This window comes from Schistocerca piceifrons, chromosome X (assembly GCF_021461385.2).
Source record: "Schistocerca piceifrons isolate TAMUIC-IGC-003096 chromosome X, iqSchPice1.1, whole genome shotgun sequence".
NCBI classification, from domain to species: Eukaryota; Metazoa; Arthropoda; class Insecta; order Orthoptera; family Acrididae; genus Schistocerca; species Schistocerca piceifrons.
The window spans coordinates 189,656,107-189,672,336 of record NC_060149.1 but is presented as its reverse complement, the minus strand read 5'-3'; the positions used below and the strand labels follow the sequence as shown (position 1 = coordinate 189,672,336).

Genomic DNA, 16,230 nt, shown 5'->3' with positions numbered 1-16,230 from the left:
ATGGAAACATCAAATTATGGAAAGATTAGGGAAGTCCTTTATTCAACAGCAAGCTAAACAAGTCCAGTAAGTGACCCAATTATTCAGAGGAAGGCACTTTTATTTTGAAAATAATTAGAACGAGGAGAAGAAAGTTTTTTCTGGTAGTTCTGGCTGGCTGGATAAGTGGAGGAGAAAATATGAGGTGCACCACCTTGAAATCTGCAGTGAAGATTTATCCGCTGGCAGTTGAGCTGTCAAACTGATCCAAGAAAAAATAAAAAAATATAATTAAATCAGGAAAATCTGTCACTGGATATTCATAATTATGATGAGACAGGGCACATTGTAGAATAATTGCAACTAAAATCCTAGGAGATAGTAATGAAGCTTCCAGCCAGGTCATGCTAAGTCAGAAGTTGAAATAACAATCCCAGTTCGCAGCAATGCCTCATTCAAAATATACATGTGTTGGCCTTGCCAGTTTTGTATAAAAATCAAAGTGCCTGGATGAATATCTCAACTTCTAAATGTACAATACACTGAGGAACATATAATTCTTCTACAATTGTAGCCATGCAGTATTTAACAGCAAATAAGTTTACCATACTTGATGATATTAATGCACTGAAGATGTGCAAGAGTCAGATTTTATGTAATAGTCATATTATTTGATATAATCAATAATACATACTTCAGTGAGTTTTAATAAGAAATTTTTAATTGGAGTAGACAAAATTGGCCCTGAATGAATTTTTTAAAGTTTTTCTTAAATTTACTTTATTAGTAGCTGAACATTTTATGGGCACGTGCATGTTATTAAAAATATGTGTTTCTGAATAATATGCACCTTTCTGGGCCACAGTGACTTTATTAAGATTATTTTGTATTACACATTTTTGGACTTGGGATACTTTAGCTTGATGTTATGAGTTACTCAAAAAAATGGTCCTGTATGATGTTATGGAATTAAAGGAAGCAGAGTATGTTAGATTTTTAATTTTTATATCACCTATGTTTGACTTAATCTGGATTGTAAATAAAGATTTGTTTAGATGCTTTAGTAGTTCTGTTATTATGTTAACTGACTATCTTAGATGGTTCTCACTAGACATTCTTGGCCATTACCATGAAATAATATTGAAAAGGTTGTGTTCAAGCGTCTCCTTAAGCCTCTGACTGCAAATAATATGAGAGTGGTTTGAAAAGTTCTCAGAACAGAATAGAAAAAGTAGTTACATCACTGAAACTTTTCTTTGTATTCTTCAATGTAGTCTCCTTGTAGATTTACTTTGAGAAGTATCCATCATTTTTTGGCTTTGGCAGGGTTTTTTCTAGCTGGATGCCCTTCCTGATGCCAAACCTCCTCCTTTATCTGGGCTTGGGACCAGTAACAACAGTTAACAAGCTACTGAATTCACTCGTTACTTGTTGCAGGCATGTATGCACCCCAGACAGGGTGTTTGGAGGAAGAGAGGGAAGAATTTTGGAAAATCTTAGCTGGAGTAACAATGGAAATACCAGACAATGAAAGGGTGATAATTGGGGGAGATTTAAATGGACATGTTGCTGAGAGGAGGAGTGGGTAAGGTAGAATTCATGGTGGGTGGAGTTATGGAGAAAGAAATGCAGGGCACAAAATAGCAGAATATGCTGTATCTTTTGACGTAATGATTGCCAGTACCTACTTCAGTCATAGAAGAGAACAACTTGTAACGTACAGAAGTGGAGACCATAAAAGTCAGTTACTCTACTTGTTGTCCAGAAGGAAACACATAAAGGAAATAAAGAATACCAAGGTTATATACAGTGAAAGTGTGGCTGCACAACACAGACTCATAGTGGCCGATTATGAAATGCAAGTAGGGAAAAGACGTAAATCGATCAAGCGAGGAGAACAAAGAATAAATTGGTGGAAACTGAAAGAAGAGGTGTTGGGAGAAAAATTAAAGGAAACAGTATTAAGAGAAGTGAAATTATCAGAGGATGTACAGGGGTGGTGGAGTTTCAATAGCAATGTAATTACAAAAGCTGGGAAAGACGTGCTAGGTGTAACAACAGGAAAGGGGCCGCCAGAAGATAAGGAGGCATGGTGGTGGAATGAGGAGGTTCAGAAAGTGATAAAAGTGAATATAGGTGCAAAAAAACAGTGGGACTTAACAGGGAGACAGGAGGATAGTGAAGCCTACAAGACTGAAAAAAGGATGGCAAAAAGAGCAGTGGCAAAAGCAAAGGCTGAGGCAGTGGAAGAGGGATATGAACAGCTGGAAAGAAGACAGAACGGCAGGCAGCTCCTACAGATTGCTAAAGCAAGAGATAAGGCAACCAAGGACATAACATCAATGAGGAAGATAAAGGATGAATCAGGTGTAGTATTACATGACCTTGAGAAAATCCTGAATAGGTGGTGGGAGTACTTTGAAAGGCTATTGAATGAGGAAAATGTATGAGAGAAGTATGAGGATGGAGATATAAATGAAGGAATGACCCAAAGTATAACTAGGGAAGAAGTCGAGCACATGATGAAGAAAATGAAAAATGGAAAAGCCCTAGGGGCAGACCAAATCCCAATAGAAGCAATGAAAAGTGTGGGAGAACAAGGAACTGATATTCTCTGGGATCTAATGCAGAAGATCTGGAAAGGAGAAAGAATGCAGCATGCGTAGAGAAGCAGTGTACTAGTTCCCATATATAAGGGGAAAGGGGATATCCAAAACTATCACAATTATAGAGGGATAAAACTAATATCCCACACAATTAAGATCTGGGAAAGGATAATTGAGAAGAGGTTGTGTCCAGAAATGGAAGAATGCGAAGAACAGTTTGGATATATGCTGATGCAATGTATGCACCAAGGCAACTGATGGAGATACTAATTGTATAACAATTTATGCAAGTCTATATAAAGTATTTTATATGTTTACAGATGAAATAAATCACATAATAATGGATTGACTTAAAATTATACAAAATATAAAGACAACCAATAAACATGATCATTGTGAAGTGGCAGTGTCAATATACATCGCAACATGTCTACAATAGTGAAAATTTACATAATAGAAGGCACTGGCTTACAAATTTATTGTAACACACAAAACCAATGAAAATACACATCTAATAGTCAACCTTAGTCTGCATTAGGTAGGATATGAAGAGATTATGTAGATGTATACGTCATCTGCAACTTTTTTCATTGTACTATAGAACATCTTATGCATTGAACCATTTACAGTGGAATAAAGAAAAGCATCAGTTGAAAGTGACATGTCTAGAATATAAAAAAGCATAGGTAAAGCAAAAGGTTAAGACTGATGAAATGAAGTAAATATGGGTCAATGGTGCAGCAAAACAGTGCCAAATGTCTAAGTGATATGTTATCGATGTTTAGGTTAATGTATACATCCAGTCACAGCATCGTATGCACCCCACAAACATATGAGCAATACAGTAACAATCAATACAAATAAAATGTTTAATAGTACAGTACAAAATCAGTCAATGATAGCAACAGTATTCAACCAACAATACAGTGCCCCATGTCTATGTGGTATGCATGATTTCTGTAATGTCACAGTTCAAGGTCATGCTTATTGTATTTGAGTTAGTATAGAGAAAAATTAAAAACACATTAGAACGAAGAAGTGCAAGTGAAAGTTTTCAGATCTACTCATTGTCGTTGAGAGAGTTACTGGCTGGAGGTGAGAAATGAGATGCACATGATACCAACGTGATGGCATTGTAAAGCCTCACTCATTCACTTTCAAGAAAAAATATTCTATCCTTACGTTCTTCTGGTGAATATGTTTCATTAAATTTTGTGATTTTTGTTTCCTACATTATCTTTAACACTAAGTGTAAATTAAATTAAACAATGTATTTTTCCATGAATTTCATATAGTTGAATATGTTTCACTAATGTCGCGCTTCTGTTTTCAGAAGAAGCAAGGTGCACTTTCAAATCAATACCAAATTCATATCCTCGTTATTTAGACCTTGTACTTTCACTTGTTAGTGATGAAATGGATTGTAAACGACGTTGCTACGAATATACAGACTTCATTTGCCGATCATTCTCATACTATCCCAGTGGAAGTCAGTGCTTCATCAGTGGCGATGACAGAGGTACGTGCTTTTATTTATATAATGTACAACACTACATTAAGAGCTTGACTCCATACTTATTAAATTAAAAATAATTTTAATGTTCCTGGTCTCATAAAAGTTGTAGTCATCCAAAAGCTTTAAATTTAAGTTATCTCTTTCTATTTTATTGTCCTTGATATCCATACATATTATAAAAGTCAATGTGTGTATGTATGTTCCACATTATCTCCTAATCCACTGTATCTATTTCAACCAAACTTGACACACATGTCACTTACTGTCTGGAAAGAACCACTGTGGAGGTAAGAACTGACTACATGTCAAAGGAGCGGGGGTGGGGGCGAAGAAAAGCATAACTCACGACACACAAATAACCAGACTATAGTTATCCAGTATTTGAGAATGAAAGCAGTTAGTGACTTACAACAGATTTTGTACATAATTTCAAATGCTTATGATACTTTCTGCACAAAATGATGAAAGGCAAAAAGTTTAGCGCCTACTATATTTTAATTCTTCATGCAGTAAAACTGCTGCATCAGGCATGACCTGTTAATATATTACTTTTTTACTAATAACTCTATTCATAACACATTTTGCAGCCAGTGTACCTGTAAATATGTATCATTCTACGACAGATAGTTAAGGAGAAATGATGTCATAAACATTGTGCTGCATGAAAACGAAACTCAGGGGGTTATTCACTAGAGATACAGGTGAAATATCAGTGAAATATGTTAAATATATGTGAAATATAAATGGCATGTGCATATGGGGGCAAAGCCACAGGTAAAAAACTTCTTCTAAATCCTTGGATCTATTTCAATCAAATGTGATACACATATTATTTATTATATGGAAAGAAATACTATGGGGTAAGAACCAGCAACTACCTGTTGGTGTGGAGGTGATAACGTCAAGAGAGAAGGGGTTGGGAAGAGACGGACAGAGAGAGGAAAGGAGGGAATGGAGACAGATATGAGGGAGGAGGAGATGGACAGAGATAGGGGATGGGTGAATGGATGGAGAGAGGGAAGAGGAAACGGACACAGAGAGGGGATTGTAGGAGATGGACTAACAGAGTTGGAATAAATACATACTCAGCTACTGTCTTACTTAAATGCCCCATGCATTCTTCTTTATTGTTTTAACTTAATTGCTTAAGGAAGTGTTAACAGTTTTATAACCAATCCAGTACCTGATTATCTCTCCCGTCTCTGAATCTTTTTTACGTGTCTCTGTTGTTTCCTATCTTTTTCCTTTAATTTCTGATAAGGCAATCTTCACATTCAGAACATAATTATTTCAGAGTAGGCTCATATAAAACACTTATATTTGGAAGGAAATTAATATGATAACATTGTCACTCAATGTGAAATCCAGTTGTTTGTACACATTATTAGGGATCATATTCTGCACTTTTGTACCTTCTTAATTAAGCCCATTTTCCATTTTTTTTTTTTTTTTTTTTTTTTTTTTTTTTTTTTTTTTTTTTTTGGCAAAGAAAATTATGTATTAATTCAGCAGCATTGTATAGATACTTCTACTGTTCTTAAATCAAAATACAATAATTTTGATTGATATTTTCTAAAAACAGTATTGTAATTTTTTCTGTGACTCTGGATACATTATAGGGGCTTACAGATACACTAACATTAGTGAAAATTAATTAAACACTAACAATGGCACTTAAGATGGAAATACCCTATAATGTCACAGATTAGGTATAAAGTAATACACAAAGAGCTGTACAAGGTTTCTGATGTAAAGAATTCAGTAAATTTCGATGTCCATACCCACTTTAATCAGAACCTCTAAACATATTAGCACTGGATGTGTTCCTGGGGAATCTCCCTGAAAGTGGTTCATGTTCCAAACCACGCAGCATCTACAGTTGTTGCTGAGGGCCTGTTACAAACAAGTTTTCAGCCGCTAGTACCCAAGACAACTTATACCAGATTGCTGTGGAGATCAAAGAATAATTGTACTGCTTGTTCTTTGAAGAAGTCTCACACATTCCTTGTCTTATGTGATTAGATATTGTCCTTCAGAAATTAGTATGTGGAGCTGGCTGAAGCTGAGACAGTACCTTGGCCACTAAAACCTTTGTGATGTAATGTTTGCTTTGAGATTGCCCTCAACACATAGGAGCCAAGACAGCATGTTGTACCTTACGCTGTCCAAACTATCATGCCACTTGCAGGGTGGGGAGTCTGTCACATTGCTTAACTTTAGTCACCTTTTTTAATGTTGTCAAAGTTATTTATTTTTGTTTCAAGGTTTCTGTATTCATGTTCATTCATTTAATTTTTTGAGGCGGGCGGAGTGGCCATGCGGTTCTAGGCGCTACAGTCTGGAACCGAGCGACCGCTACAGTCGCAGGTTCGAATCCTGCCTCGGGCATGGATGTGTGTGATGTCCGTAGGTTAGTTAGGTTTAATTAGTTCTAAGTTCTAGGCAACTGATGACCTCAGAAGTTTAGTCGCATAGTGCTCAGAGCCATTTGAACCTTTTTTTTCTTTTTTAAATGCTCCAGTGATTAAAGTAAATAAATTCTAATATGTGGGGCATCTAAAATTTGAGGTAGATTTTTATTTTTATTTTTTGAGTGTTTTTTTTATATTTGTGCAACTGTTATTAGTGTCAAATATTCCTCTATTACAACTGCTTCTGTTTTTGTTGCATGTTATAATTTTGCTGTAGCAACAACAAAACTGCTAATGTGATACTGTGTTCAATTTTTGGTTGTATGTCTTAAAAACTTGTGAAGGGGTATGTTAGATCAAGTTTCTTGAAATTCTACTCAGTGAACAGGTCAACCATCGAAATAATGGTAAATATTGGCCAGAAATCTGGCTGCTTCTTCATCCAAGAACTACATTCCCTTTACTGAATTGATTTGGACAGTGAAATCAATGATTTCCAGTTACTCAGCAAATTTGTCATATGATATTTGTAACATTTTTAAGATGATGTTCCCCAATAGTGCTTATGAACATTTTCACTTTTGTCCAAGGAAATGACATACCTAATAACTGATTGAATGGTATCACATTCCCAGGAACATATGTTAGAAGAAGTATGTTCATCGTATTACATATTGAGTTTCAATGAATCTACCATTCTTAAAGATGAAATAGAAAAATTTGAAAAAACATATGTTTTGGTCAGAGAGTAAGTGTTGGATAGCAACATATCAACTAAGAACTTTCTGTACTGGCAAAGCAGATAGTGAAACATCACATCAGAAATTATGTGAAGCACTTTCTGAACCCAGCTTGTCCCTACATACATCCCATGCTGGGATCAGGTAGACCTAACATCAGTAAGAAAGTGTTGAGGGTGTTAACTAGTGATGGGCAGGAGAACTAATGCAGACAACTTGTAAACATCAGAACTTGCAATAGCCATACAATGCATAATGCCAATGTAGTGTTCCTGCGAAAAACGAAAATAATATCGGTAAAAGTACAGTGTGTGTGAATTGTAAGGACGAAATTATTAAGTTAAATGAGTGTATTTCTAGCCTTCAGCAAATCGTCAGTGTATTGAGTAGTGAGATGTCAGAACTTCGAAAAGAAATAAGTGAGTCATTAGTCAAACAAACGGCCAGTTCTCTTCCGCAAAAAAACTCTAATGAGTGGACAAATATACCATATAAAAACAGAGGTGTGAATACGAAAGCATCACCAGGGAGTAAAAACACGAAGCAGTGGGCTGTTAAAAACAAATTTCAAGTTCTTTCCGTGAGTGAAGAGGCGGATTTAGGCCTAACATCGGTAAGGGAACATGAACTTTTGAACAAACTTTGTAATCAGAATGGTGATACAGGCTCTGAGTTCAGCATTAACACAAACAATAAAGGTGCGATATTGAGCATGCCCTCTATTGTACATAATAATGGGGCATCTATTGCACGAAGTAATGAGAAAGACACTATCGATCAAAACGTACAACAGTGCAAAGACGAAAGTAATGTATTATTTTTAACGGACAGTCACGGCAGAAAAATGACGAGACTATTCAAAGAAAAGACGAAATACGACGCAACAGGTTTTGTGAAGCCAGGAGCAACAGCAAAAAACATTATTGGTGTTGATTTACAAGACAAAATGTCGGGAAAAAATGACTATGTCGTGTGTATAGCGGGCGCAAATGATGTTGCGAAAAACGAAGCAAATAACTGTCTCACTGAACTAAAGAAATTCCTGGAACGCAGTAAACAAAAAAATACGATAGTTGCAACATTACCACACAGATATGATCTAATGTATCACTCGTGTGTAAATAAAGAAATTCGTAAAACTAACATTAAAATAAAACAGATGTGTTCTTTGTTTGGAAAATGTAGCGTCCTTGATATAGGCAAATTGGACAGATGCCAGCATACCAAACACGGAATGCATCTAAATTATGAAGGAAAAAACGTTGTATGTAAAATGATAAAAGAAATCATTGCGAACAGAGAGAGAGCGAACAGAAAAATTCCATGTACCGGTATGGGACCAGTCTCAGCAAAAGAAGAAGAAGCATCCTCAAAAGCAGCAGAATCGTCAGTGGCGGAACAAACAGCTAAAACAACATATTCAGCGGTAACTATTGCCCGTCCTACACGCAACAGAAAACAAACTCAGCGTTTTTTATGGTGAGTAACACGAGAGATGAGGATTCAAAGTTGCGTGAAGCATCTCTCTCGTGTGTTCAATATGAGTTTTCCACACCCCAAGCAATACTATCAACTAATGTACTGAAAAAAGCCATTCCTAGCAAACATCACGCAAATGCAGAGGTGAGGAAAAATCAAACTTTGTCTTTATTCCACCAAAATATATGTAGCCTCAAGAATAAAATAGACCAGTTGCTAATAAATTTAAAAGACGAGTGTGAAAGTGAGCCTGATATACTGTGTTTCTCAGAACATCACGTTAAGAATGGGATCCACATGATACAGATTGAGAACTTTAGTTTAGCTACTCATTACTGTAGATCTGTTATGGAAAAAGGTGGTGTTGCAATATTTATAAAAAATAATATAGTGTATAAATCCCTAGATTTAAGCAAATACTGTGATGAACAACATTTTGAGGTGTGTGGCATTGAGTTAACAGCAGATAGTGCAACTGTTATTGTTCTGGCTGTTTACAGGGCACCTGCTGGAAATCTAAATGTATTTCTAAGACAAACTGAATCACTTCTGGTCCACCTATGTAGGAAAACTAAATCTATCATTGTTATGGGTGACTTCAATGTGGACCTTTTAACAGAAAATAGAAACAAGACAGATTTTGAACATTTAATGTACTGTTACAATTTAGTACCACTTGTGAACACTCCAACTAGAGTAACTGCCAGCTCTAGCACTTTAATAGATAATGTATTTGTAGATAAGGATATTTGCAATAATTTAACCATGAAAAATATTATAAATGGTCTCTCTGATCATGAAGGGCAATTCCTCACTCTAAACCAAATGAATGTACGAAGAAAAGAAAATTTCATTTGGAAAACATTTAGGATTATAAACAGACACACCACTGAAACCTTTAATCAGCAATTACGGCTTGTGGACTGGTCTCCTGTATATGCTACAGTTGGTGTTAATTCAAAATTTAATATATTTATCAATGAAGTTACAAGCCTTTTTGAAGAAGCATTTCCTAAAAAATCAGTGAGAGAAAACCTGTGCAAATCTGGAAACAAGCCTTGGATTACTAAAGGCATCAAAATCTCTTGTAAAACAAGAAGAGAACTATATGCTGCAGCCAGGAGTTCAAATGATAACAGTAGGATTACACACTATAAAATCTACAGTAAAGTTCTGAATAAGACAATTCAGGCAGCAAAGAACATGTGCTTGAAGGCAGAAATTGACAACTCAAGCAATAAAGTAAAAACTATCTGGAAATTTGTAAAGAAGGAAACCGGGAAAAATGCAGTTTGTAGTGAAAATATCCAAATCAAAAGTGAGGGTAATCTTGTTAGCAATCCAAAAACAGTTGCAGACACATTCAACTACAATTTTTTAACAGTAACAGAAAAAATAGGTTTACAAGGGTCCATGAAGCAAGCCATCAATCTTTTGAAAGCTAGAGTACCTGGTTTAGTGCAACACATGAAGGTAAAAACAGTCACTGTTCAAGAAATTGAAAGAGTTATTAAATCCCTGAAAAGTAAAAACTCTGCTGGAATTGACAACATTTCTAACAAATTATTAAAATACTGCTCCAGCCATGTAAGTAAAGTCCTTTGCCACATTTTTGATGCATCACTTAAGCAAGGAATAGTTCCTGAGAGGCTTAAGTATGCAGTTGTAAAACCGCTGTATAAGAAGGGGGATAAGACGGATACTGCTAACTATAGGCCAATATCACTACTGACAAGCTTTTCGAAAGTTTTAGAGAAACTAATGCATGCCAGGATAGTTAAGCATCTCAGTGAACACAATAGCTTCAGCAAAAGTCAATTTGGGTTTCAGAAAGGTTTGTCAACAGAAGATGCAATATTTGCATTTACTGGCAAACTCTTGGAATCTATCAACAAAAAACTGAAAGTGATTGGCATATTTTGTGACCTAACAAAAGCATTTGACTGTGTAAATCACCAAATTCTTTTACAAAAAGCTGCACATCTCGGTATAAGTGGTGCAGCAGGGAAATGGCTCGACTCATATCTGTCAAACAGAAAACAAAAAGTTGTAGTAGATAGTCAAGTTGGTGTCCCTATATCTTCAGAATGGGGTACCATCTCATGTGGAGTGCCGCAGGGCTCAGTTCTGGGCCCCCTACTTTTTATTATATTTATAAATGATCTTCCTCTCTCTACGGAATATTGTAGATTCACCATTTTCGCGGATGACACTACACTACTTATTGATAATTCGGAAGATAAGCTTGAGGTAACGGCAAATAAGATTTTAAATGAAACGGTGAACTGGTTCAACATTAATGGTCTTATTTTAAATTACTGTAAAACAAACTACATTCAGTTCCACAAAACATCCAAAGATGAGGAAATATTTGTAAAGGTAGGTGAGCAGACAATGAACAGGGTAGATTCCTCAAAATACCTAGGCTTGCATATTGATAGCAAACTGAATTGGTCCAGCCACATCGTGGATCTGTGCAAAAGACTAAGTTCAGCAACATATGCATTGCGCATTGTTTCTTCTTATAGAAATATGGAAACCATGAAGTCAGCATATTATGGTTACTTTCATGCAATTATGGCATTTGGAATTATATTTTGGGGAAATCAGCCACTGGCTAAAAAAGTACTGTGTGTACAAAAAAGAGCCATAAGGATCATGTGTGGAGTCAATCCTAGAGCCACATGCAGGAATCTTTTTAAGAAGCTTGAAATACTTACATCCACTGCGCAATATATATTCTCATTGATGTGCTTCATAAGGAAAGAAAAATCCATCTTTAAGCTGAATAGTGCATATCACAGTCACAATACTAGAAGGAAACATGATATCCACTATGAACAGCCAAATCTAAGTATGGTGCAGAAAGGAGTCCATTTCAGTGGCTGTAAGATTTTTAATGCCCTCCCTTCAAGAATTAAGTGTTTGATAGATGATGATCTCCTGTTCAAAAAAACCTTAAGGCAGTTCCTATTGCAAGGATCATTTTATACATTAGAAGAGTTCCTGAACTACAGTGTTTAACATCTCTTGTATTGTGAAATGCCCAAATTTGTGTTTGTAATACCGAATATTTTTATTGTGAACATATATTTTGCAATATTTATTTCTTTGTAACACTTATTATTTTGTAATCTTTATCTCTCTCTAAAATGTATTTTTGTAGTGGGACCTAAGTTACTGTTCACTGTTTTTTGTTTTGTAATCTCTATCTATATCTAAAATGTATTTTTTTGTAGTGGGACCTAAGTTACTGTTTACTGTTTTTGTTTTGTTTTATGTATTACCATAAATTCTGGCCAAAAGCTTGTAAAATTGACACGTTCCATATCCTGTGATACTGTCACAACATGGATCACCGGAACAAGAGATAAATAAATAAATAAATAAAAAAAATAAATAAAGGCTTTGGAGTGTTTGGATGAAGAACCATCCAGATTTCTGGTCATTATTTACCATTATTATGATAGTTGACCTGTTCACTGAGTAGAATTTGAAGAAACTTGATCTAACATTCCCCTTCACAAGTTTTAGAGGCATACAACCACAGGATGGTTTACTTTAGGACCTTCAGACAACAGGATTTTGGAACAATGGATGTATTCAGTATTATTTTAACTACAATATCATTCTGAATACTTTTTAAAAAACTTCGGTCAAAGCAGACCTTCATTTTATAATTTTATCTGTAAAAAGTTCTTCATAATGAAATCCTAACATTGGATAATATGCTTCATCTTGAGTAACTTGTCATTAGCGGGAAAGTAACCAAAGAGCTTAGCAGACTGGAACAATGTGACAAGTTGTGCTTTCTCAAGAATGCCCAAAAACATTACATATAAGCTAGCAAACATGTGAAGGAAAAGAGATGCTTATCAAGTGCAATACTGAAAAGCTTTGAGTTTTAGACCCAAAGAAACAATAAAGAGAAAGAAGTTGCAGTGACATGTGGAAGGTAGCAAAAATGGTGTCTTTTGATGTCCTCAGGATTGCTTATTAAATGGCTGGATGGTTCTACAGTTTGAAATACACTGAAGCACCAAAGAAACTGGAATAGGCATGTGTATTCAAATACAAAGATAGGTAAAGAAGCAGAATACCGCACTGCAGTCAGCAATGCCTATAGAAGACAACAAGTGTCTGGTGCAGTTGTTAGATCGGTTACTGGTGCTACAATGGCGGGTTATCAAGATTTAAGTGAGTTTGAATGTGGTACTATAGTCGACTTGGTGCCAAGCGATGGGACACAGCATCTCTGAGTTAGCAATGAGTGGGGATTTTCCCATACGACCATTTCACGAGTGTACCGTGAATATCAGGGGTCCAGTAAAACATCAAATCTACAACATCGCTGCTGCCAGAAAAACATCCTGCAAGAACGGGACCAATGATGACTGAAGAGAATCGTTCAACATGACAGAAATGCAACCCTTGCACAAATTGCTGCAGATTTCAGTGCTGGACCATCAACAAGTGTCAGCATGTGAACCATTCAGTGAAACCTCATAGATATGGGCTTTGGGAGCTGAGGGCCCACTCATGTACCTTTGATGACTGCACAACATAAAGTTTTATGCATTGCTTAGGCCAGTCAGCACTGACATTGGACTGTTGATGACTGGAAACATGTTGCGTGGATGGACAAGTGTCATTTCAACTTGTGTTGAGTGGATGGTCATGTATAGATATGGAGACAACCTCATGAATCCATGGACCCTCCATGTCAACAGGGGACTGTTTGAGCTGGTGGACACTCTGTAATGGTGTGGGGCACGTGCAGCTACAGTTATATGGGACCCTTAATACATCTAGATACAACTCTGACAGGTGACACATACAAAAGCATCCTCTCTGATCCCTTGTGTCCATTTATGTCCATTGTGCATTCCAGTGGACTTGGGCAATTCCAGTAGGGTAATGCAGTAGCCCACACATCTATAGTTGCTACTCCAGGAACACTCTTCTGAGTTTGAACACTTTCACTGACCACCAGACTCCCCAGACATGGACATTATTGAGCATATCTAGGATGTCTTGCAACATTCTGTTCAGAAGAGATCATGACTCCATCGTACTCTTATGGATTTATGGACAGCCCTGCAGGATTCATAGTGTCACTTCCCTTGAACACTACTTCAGACATTATTCGAGTCCATGCCATGTCATGTCGTGGCACTTCTGTGTGCTCGCAGCGGCCCTACACAATATTAGGCAGGTATGCAAGTTTCTTTGGCTCTTCAGTGTAGATGACCCAGCTTTAGACAGCAAAGATGTTGACAGTTACTTATAGCAGCACATCTTGAAAGGAAAGTCATTATCCATAAAGTTAAAGTACCCAAATGCTTCAAAACTTCTTAAGGATCCTCTTACACAATCCCATGGGAGTGCAGACACAGTGAGAAGATATTCCATTTTGAAGCACACAATGCGAGAAGACAGGCAGCAATGACTGATAGGCTTTTAAACAGTGTTTTGACTGTGAGGGATGTTTTGAGGCAATAGCCCCAGTTTCTTTCTGCGTCCATTGACTTGCAGCTCATTAGGTATGGACAGCAAACACACACAAATTATACTGCTGATAAGGAAGAATGTGAAAGGGAAAGAAAACTTGAATTGGAAGAAAAGTAAGATGAGGAACAAAACCAAGGTATCTTGCAGAGAAGATTTAAAAAATAAGTAACATCAATAAATCAATAGACTGTGAAGTGGATGCTGTGAAAGAATAGAAAAAGAGAACACCAAACTACCCAAAGAGGAATGAGAAGAGCTTCTCTCTCAAGCTTCAGTTAAACTGAAGAAAGCATTTGAAAAAAATCACTTAAAGGAAGAAAAATTAGGCCAGGATATGCTTCAGGGTTCACAAATCATGAAAGTAGATAAAGAGTGAAAGAAAGGAAGGTGGAAACCATTTGGAAAGATCTTTAGAAAAGAAAACCTAGTGTGATTATTACATTTTTTGCTAAGATTCCTAAGAAGTAGTAATCTAACAATATCTTGTTGATCTTTTTCCTGTATTGAAGTCTAGGTGATATAGATTTTGTTTGTGAATTATGATTACCAAATTACCAATGTATCCGCATATATTAATAAATTTGTATGAAGGAAAAAAAAAAATGGCGCACCACATCCAGGATCATAATAGAGAAATTTATTATGTTCTTGACTGTCCTTTCTTAGTGGGATTATCAAAAATGAAAATAATTCATTTGTGCTACATCTTTTTATTGAAATTATTTGTCACCTTTGTGGGACTGGAGGTATCCAGTGGTGAGCACAGCAAGATGCTACAGAGCGTCGTTGAACTGCTTAGTTGATGAGTAACTCGCAACAGTGCTACAGTGGTAGTGGTGTTGATACAAATCAGGATAAACACAGCAAACATTGCATTATATCTACAATAACAGTTGCAAGAGTTGACATTTTGTCAGAAAGGAACCCAAATATTTTCAGTGTGTGAAAGAAGTGGCAGATGAAATATTAGAATTTCCGCAAGATGATTCAGTGGAATGTGTGGTATCATATACTCTTGACTGTGCAATGTACATGAGCAGTAAAATTATGACAATACATGCTTAAGAAGTGAAGGTTATATTGAAACAGGGGTTTAGCCTTCTAGATCATCATCCAGTATGGGTAATGTAACTGATGATGATAAACAGAAAGCCGAAATTCTAAACCTAGCTTTCAAAAAGTCATTTACGGTAGAGGACTGCAGCACCATTCCCCCGTTCAATTATCAAACAAACAAAAGGATGGCTGACATAGTGTTTAGTGCATCTGGTATTGTAAAACAGTTAAGATCCTTAGACGCCAGGAAGGCATCTGGCCCAGACGATATCCCTGTAAGATTTTATGTTGACTATGCTATAAATATAGCACCATTCTTATCCATCATCTGTCAGAGATCATTGGAACAGTGGAAAGTTCCACAGGACTGGAAGAAGGCCCAGGTCATAGCAATCTATAAAAAGGGTAGAAAATTGGATGCACGCAATTACTGGCCAATTTCACTGACATCGATTTGTTGTAGAATTATGGAACATCAAAATAAATGCCCAGTCTTTGGAAGCGGTAACATCCGTCAAGTATTTGGGTGTGACAATTCGAAATGATCTCAAATGGAATGATCAGATTACACAAGTAATGGGTAAGGCGAACTCTAGATTGCGGCTTATTGGTAGAATCCTGAAGCGATGCAGTTCTTCAACAAAGGAAATAGCTTACAATATGTTAGTTCATCCAGTCTTGGAGTGTTGTTCATCTGTATGGGACCCTTACCAGTTGGGTCTGATTCAAGAGATTGAGAAGGTCCAAAGAACAGTGGCAAGATTCGTGACTGGTACATTTAGCCATCATGAGAGCATTACAAATCTCATATAAAGTTTGAAGTGGGACACACTTGCAGATAGACGGTGCACTAAACAGAAGAGGCTGCTCACTAAATTCCAAAATCCAATCTTCACTGAGGATGTAGAGCATATATTATTACCACCAACTTT

The 16,230-nt window shown here is 36.5% G+C and overlaps 1 protein-coding gene across 1 annotated transcript in view; it reads left to right on the top strand.

Moving 5' to 3' along the window:
* The window catches only part of LOC124722900, a 506,082-nt gene that overhangs the window by 268,468 nt on the left and 221,384 nt on the right, over positions 1-16,230 (top strand). The window contains exon 11 of the mRNA XM_047248040.1: positions 3,919-4,104. Coding sequence (XP_047103996.1) covers positions 3,919-4,104 — 186 coding nt within the window. The remainder of the gene's footprint in view (positions 1-3,918; positions 4,105-16,230) is intronic.